Below are 9,781 nucleotides of genomic sequence, written 5' to 3'. Positions count from 1 at the left end.
TCTAGGCTGCAACAACCTGATCGATCGCAGACTCAATGGGTCACACTGTTATCTACTGCAGCCCTCCTGATCTCATAAGACCTGATGAGAATTGATTTAGCTATTTATCATAATACTGACATGTCGCCAACCCACCATTACAATATCTGACTCAAACACACTCGTGGAGAATATGAGCTGTCCATATCAGACTGTGTATCATCAATAGCAATCCACTCTCTCAATGGAAGGACCTTCATTCAGAGATTCAACCTTGAAGGAAATGATCTACAGAGATGGTAAGAGCATGTTGAGTTTTATAATGGAGCATCAACTACTGACTGATGTTACACAGAGACAGGAGTCGCCAGTGACTAACAAACAAGTCTGGAGTTACACCACCATCTAGTGGGGATTTCTAGTACACACAGAAACACACACAAACAGAGACAGTGTAAATCCAAGAACATAATTGGTAAGCGATGAACAAAGAAAACATTTATTTGTATAACAACGAAATCACCAGCAAAACAAGCAATTTCAAAATCAGATTTGTACCAACTGCAACCTGCTGTTAACTCTCTGTTTAAATGGTACTAGCTTTGGCTGTAACTTCTCATCTGATGCTTCATGTGGTGAGATGTGATGTACTGTATGTTTTAGCCATCTCCTGTTGTTTAACATTATGCATGTGTACCGCTCTAAGAGATATAAATTACCTGCATTAAAGTGTACATTAAATCATAACACTTTAATGTTTCGGTTTGATAATCAATAGCATACTTTGAGCCACTTTAAAGCCCACGGTTTAAGTCAACAAGAGCTAGAGTAATATGTTGAAAGGGCAAGGGTTGCTGACCTGCTGAATGTTGACTGCAGCTCTGGAGGAAAACTAACACCTGCATGTTTGGCAAAGAACATCATCTACTGGGAAACACCAGGAATACATTACCCGGAAAGTCAGGCTCGACAACTTAGTCTGATTAAATTAAATGATTAATCATTATCTCCATTAATTGTTTAATCTATACAATTGTATGAGACAAAAGTAGTGCCTTAAAATGTCTTTCTTTGTGAGTCTAAATAACCTATTAAGTGTATTGTATATACCAGCCAAAAGCAAAGAAACTCAATACTGAAAACAGCATTTCTTCCCATTATTTTATGAAAACATTACGTTAGCTCTACTGTAAATTAATTGTAGGATAGTGGGTGATGCAACGCACATACGAGTAGCATTTCACTGCAACAAAGGATCCAGTTTGACCTAATAAGAAGTATTAGTACCAAAGTCAGCTAGCTCATATGTTTAACTGTTCCTGATTACGGGTGATACATTTTCATATCAGACATTTCAGATTGATGACTCTTCCACATTTCCTACTGATACATACATACAGAACAACTTTTATTAGAACAAAATAAAAGACATATTTCATAAAATTCTTTATTTATAAACTTGATGCAAGTTTACAAATTACTTTACATGGTCAAAATCACCCTTGCAATGAAAAAAAAAAAAATGGAACCAAACCAAAGCATGCTAACAGTGCATAACTTTATAACCCGGCCACTGCAGTTAATGAAGCAAGGTAAAGAACCCAGAATCAGGCTAACTCACACCTCAGACCAATATGTGGCTCGCCAAGCAGAGAAGGTTTCTGTTAGTCAGACGACAGGAGTCGGTGTGAGAGAAGCTGAGAGACTCAGTGCACTACAGACTCGGAGTACACCATTATTCCAAAGGTCAGGTTCAAGATGTGGGCTAACAATTGTTCAGATGGCACACAAATCTGCTACTTTAGTTGGGAATCCTGGCATCTTTAAAAGGTGATCCAAGCAGCCAGGATGTCTCGTAAGCCCGAGTGTCTCAGAGTATCTGACCTGGTTCAGTAAGCGGCACACAGGGATAAATCCCCCTGTGCACTGATGTAGGAAACCACAAGTAAACAATTATGAAAAAACGGATACATCTAGTCTTATTACCACCCTAACCCACCACTCTTTGCCTTCAGTAGCTTGGGGAAAAACACCCATTGATATATTGACATGCAAAATACAGCAATATCAAAGAGACAAGGGTCGATGTGTCGTGAAACCCCTCGTCAAGCGCAGGTTAATCTGAGGGCGAGAGCGAAAACCCTGCTCATTCCAAAAAATTGCTTAATAATTATTATACCTCAACGTTTATTCAGAAAGTGTGTGCAATTCGACAGCACTGCGATGCCTCTTGGTTGTTTTAAAATGGCCCAAAGGAAAGATTGACACATTCAATCTTGCATTTCGTGACGAGATTCTGAAGCGATCCTTAGCAAAGTCGAGTGTGCAGAATGTATTCCTGAGTTTGCTTCTCCAGAGAATGCAGGGGTGGGCTCAACAAAGTGACCAGAATGAAGTGATTAGTACATTACCGATGGCATCACAACAGCTAACAACCATGCCGATGATCCATACTCGTGTCCGGCTATTTTATTTTTTTGCTTGAAGAGGTGAAGTGACACTCGTTATTCATATCCTGCAAGTCGTCCGACATGTGCTGAATACGATGTTTCATACCCATCTCTACCTGTTTCCAAAATACTGGTGTTGTGACTGGGGTTAGTATCACTGAGGAAATTCTAAATCAACTGAGGAATGACCGCATGAATTAGCATAACTAAGCTTTCTATGCTGGTTTTCAGGACAATATACTTAAAACAATGCAAGTAACCACACAATAGAACACCCACAACAAACGTGTAACTGCATTATTTGGAATGCTCCACACAGTTTTCTGCATATTATTCACATTACATCAAAGACCCAGCGCGCTGAGGGGTACAGCGGCGCTGAGAGTGGTTATGAATAGTAACCAGAGAGGTGGTAATGGGAAGAGCTGGGACCCTCCCGTGGCAAATCTGAACAAATAATTATCAAACCTACACAAATATTCTGGAAAACGGAACAGAGTCCAGTCGATCTTCCCAGGTGAAGCCAGAAGGTATGCGGTCGAGACTATTGCTGTGAATTTGAAAACTCTGGCTGCATTTAAACAAAAAGACGAAGAAAGAAAACAGCCATGAAGTCAAGGAAAAGTCAGAAGGACAAAAGGTCACTTTTTCCTCCAGACTGTAAGGACTGCAGGATTGGCAAAGTGCTCAGGATGTGAACCAGCTACAAGAACTAAGCAGGTGACTACACTGTTAAGACTAATTTTCTCCAGTACAACAAAACTCCACAAGACTGTGTCTTCACTGCATAGCCTTACTGAGGTTCATCCGGTTTGAGTGATTAGATACGAGAAGCCAAACCAACAGCTGTGTGTTCATGCCATTATTGTTAGGCTGTTGTAGTAAAGAGGGAGGTGCCATCAAATAAGGGCGAATGGTCCTGTCGATGTTGCCAATAACATGAGGATTACAAATCAATAGTTTAAAACAGAGAAAAAAGAGAGAGAGAACAAAACTGCAGTAGTCATTAAGCTTACATAAGATCACGGTGTACTTTTGTTTCCTTCTGCAAGAGTATCCATGAAGCAACTTTTTCTTATTCTAAAAGGGTCTTGAGAAGTTGCAATGCCCTTGCTGCTAATAGTCAAGGGTATATAGTAATACAGTCTTTGCCCAGTCAAAGACCCAGACAAGGTTACATTATAAACAATTAAATCCTTTTGCAGAAATACAAATTTACATGTTTACACGTGGAGTTAAAATCGACTACATTACTGTGTGATCCAAACCAAACGCGCCCCTGCTTTGCCAGGTTTTTGGGTTGCAAAGCGACGACGCTCCAACCTCTCCTGCAGGGAGACGGAAAGCTGCTGGTTGTGACGATGATGATGAAGACAGTGGTCTCAGCGGGATGCTGTTTGTCATTATGGGCTGTCCCACCCAGCCGGCTAAAGTCTCTTTATCTTCCTCCCAACCTCTGGGCTTTCGAGCTTTAAAAGGATAAGAGGTTTGAAAGCAAGCGAGCCTCAGAAGCGTGTTATTCTAGAAGGAGGGATCTTGGCATTGCGAAGATAATACACGAGCACAATATTACAGATGCCGTCCATGGAGAGAAAGGGAGGTGGTTCTTCCACCAGCATTTAAATGTCCTTCCCAGCCACCACTGCAACATGTCAGGGATCCAGTATGTGTCCCTCAGCCTCACACTCTGCTGGCAGATAAAGCCATGCTGCACCTTTCAACTCTCAGCCAGCAGGTGACCATGGCATGCTCAACACCTCGCCCAAAGGCCGAGTGTGCACGACATTTAGTCCACCAGGAGTATGGAATGAATGTCGCAATGGAAAGAGATTGTATCAGACCACAGATGTACAGAGAGATAAATATCGAGGAGAGTAGCTGATGAGTTTGGATGTGACTTGCAGGTGTGTTTATGTGCTAGTATCTGGGTGGGCACTGAATGAGGAAATTGGTTTGGAGATCAGAACAAAAATGGTTTGCGGGATTAAAACAAAATATATTGGTCGCAAGGAGAAAATAAACAAAGACATGTGGTCCCAGTGCAGGAAAGGCAGGAGTGTTTTAGCCGTCCTCCTTAGGGGGTGTGTACCAGCCTAAATGAAGAAAAAACAACAAGGAATGACTATACAGTAAACAAAAACAACAATGTGGAGTCAACAGGACGCCAGCATTAGCATCATGTAGAAGCTTTTTTAAATTTGCACCATTATTGCCCGGCTTTACCTAAATTTACAACCTTATCTGGTGTTTTCGTTTTGGTAGGGCTTTATAAAACATGTAGTTAGGCTTTGATCTCTCAAATGTCCTACTGCAATTAAATATAGCTCAATATAGCCTGGCAAAAAATAATTTACATGTTTTTACCTGCACTTTTTGTTTTTAAAATGCAGCGTGGTGTAGGTCAAGGACAACAACACACATTGCATTAACGTTATCTTTGTCCAACAGACACAGCAGTGCTGTTTCTCCAATAACATTAAATGACTATGTTGATTCGTTTCTTGCTGGTTCTATTGTCAATTTTGTTTAAAGCTGCATATAAATTGGGTTTGACTGGGCATGTAATGATCTTATTCTGCTCCGCTTGTAAACAGGCGAATATCAATGTTAGTGATCAGAGGCACGAAGCATTCAGATCATTTAGAAGTGTGCCCTGTCTGAGATTGAAACCGAACGAGATATTTTAACAGGTATTTGGTTAGCAGTAAGTATTATAAAAAATAATACAACATCATAGTTGTTGAAGGTAGGGTAGGTAAGAATGGAGAAACCAGCTCGAGTGCGCTAGAATTTGAAAGTACACAACCGGAAAAAATCTGCCCCTTCCTTCAGACTTCCTTACAGAGCCCCTCCTCCAACACACACGAACGCGCACATGACCAATGAGGGCACGAGATAAGTTTGTGCACGAGATGGAAGGCTGACAGGCAGGTAGGCCATCCAGTTATTTTAGCCGGGCCGGCTCAAATGATTGGTCGTGCTTTTTACAGCGCCACGGCTTCCACTTTTTTATGTATTTATTGTCAAAGCATTTAATATATTCATTGCTATCGGGATGTTAAGAGCATTCCATGGAATATAACAAAAAGTGTTTCTGAAGTGAATTACCTACCCCACCTTTAAGACCATAAGGACATTTGTAATCTTTGATAATAAACTAGAGAGTATAGTTAATAACCAGAGCACCCATGTTCTGCTACTTTTCCAACCAACACTAATAAAACCTTTTATATCAGTTCATTATAGATTTATAGGAAATCAAAAATGATGCATTTAAAAAATACCAACACTTAAGAATCCCTGACTACACAGTTTAGGTCATGCAAGCAGGGTTGTTTAAAATACAAACATACATAATGGGTACACTGAGTAACCTATATTCACACTAAAACTGTTAAATATAATGCTTTATAAAAATATTATAATGTCTTTAAACGAAAAGTAGGGATATAATGTGTTTTATAGCAGTGTGGACTATGATACTTGCGAATAGAAAAGTCAGTGAGGGACAATTATGAAGTAATATGATACTTGACCTTATATCTTTTTTAACTGTTTTATAATATATTATGCTTACAATTATAAAACATTTTGAATATTTATGACCATACTGTATTATAAACCGATATAACGCTTTATAAGTATGCTCATAATAGATATTAGACATGGGCGTCATAGGAAGGCCATTTTTATGTATCCATTTTTTTATCAAAAGGCATGTTGTACTGTATGTGCATCGTTGGTATCTATATCATTTACACAGATTGAGTGCAATGATGTTGACTGCATGGATGTAAATGTTGTCCGTGTTGGGTGTACACACACACACACACACACTCGAAAGTAAAGCGATAATGTCTGTCAGCTTTGAAGCATGGGGGATTTGGTTTCAGTAAACAAGGTCAGTAATGCACTCCGTATTAAACTGGAGACAACGACACTCACCGTTCTTTTCGTGGATCTGAACCAGGGATTTGTAGGACTGCTGTGCTCTGGCAAGATTGTACTGGTTCTGCATCAAAAGAAGAAAGAAAATAAATCAAGCTTGGGTTTGTGACCGCAGTGCAGAACAAGAAACAGCAAGGACACACATTTTCTGTAAGCAAAAACATAGCAAAGCAAAAAGATTATTCCTTTCTCTTTATATTCAATAAGGAAAAACCGCACCATTTCATTTCCATTCACTGCAAAGAAAAACACAAGACTTTGTATAATTATATATGATAGAGGTTACTAGTCAAATTCTAGTTACTATATATATATATATATATATATATATATATATTAGGGGGGAATACATTGCCATGAACTCTGCAAAACATTTCCTGGAAGAAGTATTTTACAGGGAACATTCAGCTAAGAGTGCTACCATAATCAAACACTTCCAGTACATTAAAAGCTCAACCAACTTGGATACGAGGCAGGAATAATAGTTTCCCCTTGGCAAAACTCTTTCCAACTTTATTGATCCAAAACATTGTTCATCTTAGTTTTTTTTGTGCCACTTACTCTAACAATCACATCATGTTAGCCTGAGAATACGGTGGCTTACAAGTATTTTTTGTATTTGTATTAACTGTCTAGCTTGCATTATATTCATCTACGGGGGAAATTAGGACTGGCCAACAGACTTTTTTAAAACTTCCCATGTGAAACCAGCCTTAGGCTGGAGCCACACGAAAACGGTAACGCAAACGAACCGAATTCGATATCAAAAAAGTATTCCGTCCACACGCAATAGGCACCAGAAACGTGTCCGTTCACACGAGACCGCTCGAAAGCGCTGGAGACGCTGTAGTACATATGCCGGGCCTGTAAGTGGCGCTGTACTTCTGCCACAAAATACACCAAAAGCAGCGAAGAAGACTTCCCGCGCGAGAGGGGTACAAGTTGCACATGTCTACAGTAACAGCTTATTTACAAAGGAGGCATCTAGAATTTTATGCGAGTACTTTACATGGTTGTGTGTGGGGTTGTGAGCTGCAAAAGTGAAGGTGTCCTACACTAAATAGTGTGCCTGAATGCATCCTGAGCGTACACGGAGGGACAGTGCTGCTTTCACTGCGTGGGCTGTGCTGACTGTCGCAATTCTATAGATTTTGAGGAAGCCGTATTCACCTTTTCATACTTATGTGGAGTTGTTTCAGATTAAGTGCTTAACCCAGGCTGAGACAGGTCATGACACCAGGTTGTTTAACATGTGTTGACTTAATACTCTGGTTTATCCCAGGTTACAGCCATTGATAGAATGTTGTATGAAGAGTCAAGATCATCATACATTATGATATTTTTTACAGTACTTGTTTAGCTTTAACATAACACATGTTCATTTAAATCTCACTGAGTATTTTGCCTCCGACACAACACTGAGCCTTTACTCCTGTTAGCTCTAGTGTATAAACTGTTAATGATCCACTTTTGGTTGACAAAAATACAGATTGCTCTCTGATAAAAAAATAACTCTACTAATGCTAACATTATGCAACAAGACCTTATTGCCCATGGTTCTCCAGGGGGGGGGGGTAATCTGCTGTAAGAGGCATTAGCTAATCAATGAACCTATTACATTTAAAACTATCAAAATATATTAAATATTAAGGAAAAGAAAACATGTTTAAACATAATCCCAGTTGCACATTAAGCTTAACCTGCTTTTATCATATTAGGAAAGGATAAAAACCTAAACACATTAAACTAAAAAACAGTAACACAAACTACTTAAAGTCTACATCAAACATTACTAAAATAGGGTGTGCCTCTATGGACTTATCAAACTCAGAAGCCAGAATAGGGAACATGAAAAGTACTAATGACAGCAGAAAAAAGATAACAATCTAACTAGGCCATTCCAGAAGTGACACGCTGCACCTCCAACCCCGCTCCCATTGAACGAACAAAATAACGCACAACAAGCTTCGGCTGCAGACAGAGAAGACTCTGGTCCTCCATAACATCCATCATGTGAGCTCCACATTATCAAAAGGGAATTTCCTGATTTGAGAACGACACGTCGGGTGCTTTCTCACTTACTTTATTGGCTCCAAACTGCACTCTGGCTTTTCCTTTGACTAAAGTGGCATTGATCTGCATGATGACAGACTCAATGGAATAGGCACTGCTCCAACCCTGCAATAGGAACATCAAAGAGTAACAAATGTAAAACAGATACAAATATAATCCAAAGTTTCAATCTTATATTATTCAGTGCAAATTCACATCCATTTGCACTTGACATACCTGTTTGGTGAGAAGCTCCATGCACAGGGCACCTCCTCCAAGAACATACCTGAAAAAAGGAAAGAGGCCACTTATAAACAGTGTGTTCACATTTCCACTGCAGCGTGTAGCACGGTTTAAGCGTGCCGTGCCAAACCCGGCCCGTTTTTTGTTGCGTTTCCACTAGGGTTAGTTCTGGTTAACGGGTACTGTTTCACAGTTTTCTGGCTCTCTCCGGGCCAACAACCGGGCTGAGTATGCTAAACTAGTGAGAGAATCGCTGGCAAGGGGGCTACAACTACAACAAAATGAACATATTTGACCGTGATTTAATTGTAATACAGGTTTCAAAATGATGCTGAAGTAACAACATACTGATACCGGTTAGTAAAAACCATGAATTAATGCTTTGACAAGTCTGCAGACAGACGGCAGGGGAAAAACCTTTTAAAATGCGTGTTTTCTGAATGGAGATCGGCTAAGCTAACGTTGTAGCTGCTCCGACCGTCCACACTCACAACAACGGCCTACAGACATAAATAAAGCAGCGACTGTATTCACCATGACACAGACAGTCTGTGGTTTGTACTTGTTTAACTTTAGTCTAGTTTCTGAACAGATATGAGGATCTGTGAGCTCTGAGTGCTAACAGCTAACGGCTGATGTTGTTTTTCTGGGGTTCTCATTGAAGAGGACGTCACGGTTCCGCCTACACTGCGTTACTATAGTTACTGCCCCAGCTACTAAACTGTAATGGAAACGCAGCATTAGTCAACCCCAAATAAGAAAATAATCAATTGGGATGGAAAGAGTGAGTATCAGCTAAAAGAACTCACCCTCCGGACAGCACAGGCGAGACCACTCGGACAAACGGTGGATCAAAAGGGAAGTTATCCTGTAAAAATGACCAGCAAAAATAGTAAATGAACAGACTTCAAAAACTACAAAATGGTGTTTCACTTTAATTAATGCAAAGTCAAATGTACTCACTTTATATGAGAAGTTCAGTAAAATGTAATCCATTCCTTCCTTTTCCTTTAGGACTTGTAAATCACTGTGTAAGGGGCTATCTGGATCCACTCTGTTGGTCATTAAATGATGCAATTAGTCAATTTTTATTTATGCCGACATGAAGG

At 39.9% G+C, this 9,781-nt stretch overlaps 1 protein-coding gene across 2 annotated transcripts in view; it reads right to left on the bottom strand.

Moving 5' to 3' along the window:
- Positions 1–455: 455 nt before the first annotated feature.
- The window catches only part of LOC117471240 (ubiquitin-conjugating enzyme E2 Q2), a 17,191-nt gene continuing 7,865 nt past the window's right edge, over positions 456–9,781 (bottom strand). For both annotated transcript variants that reach the window (XM_034116100.1, XM_034116099.1), the window contains 6 exons: positions 9,636–9,726; positions 9,482–9,540; positions 8,667–8,715; positions 8,460–8,555; positions 6,375–6,441; positions 456–4,522 (listed from right to left, as the gene is read on the bottom strand). In XM_034116100.1, coding sequence (XP_033971991.1) covers positions 4,491–4,522; positions 6,375–6,441; positions 8,460–8,555; positions 8,667–8,715; positions 9,482–9,540; positions 9,636–9,726 — 394 coding nt within the window. In that variant the 3' untranslated portion in view covers positions 456–4,490. The remainder of the gene's footprint in view (positions 4,523–6,374; positions 6,442–8,459; positions 8,556–8,666; positions 8,716–9,481; positions 9,541–9,635; positions 9,727–9,781) is intronic.

This window comes from Trematomus bernacchii, unplaced genomic scaffold, assembly GCF_902827165.1.
Source record: "Trematomus bernacchii unplaced genomic scaffold, fTreBer1.1, whole genome shotgun sequence".
NCBI lineage: Eukaryota > Metazoa > Chordata > Actinopteri > Perciformes > Nototheniidae > Trematomus > Trematomus bernacchii.
The sequence above is the reverse complement of the archived record's forward strand: the minus strand, read 5'-3'. Positions and strand labels throughout refer to the sequence as shown.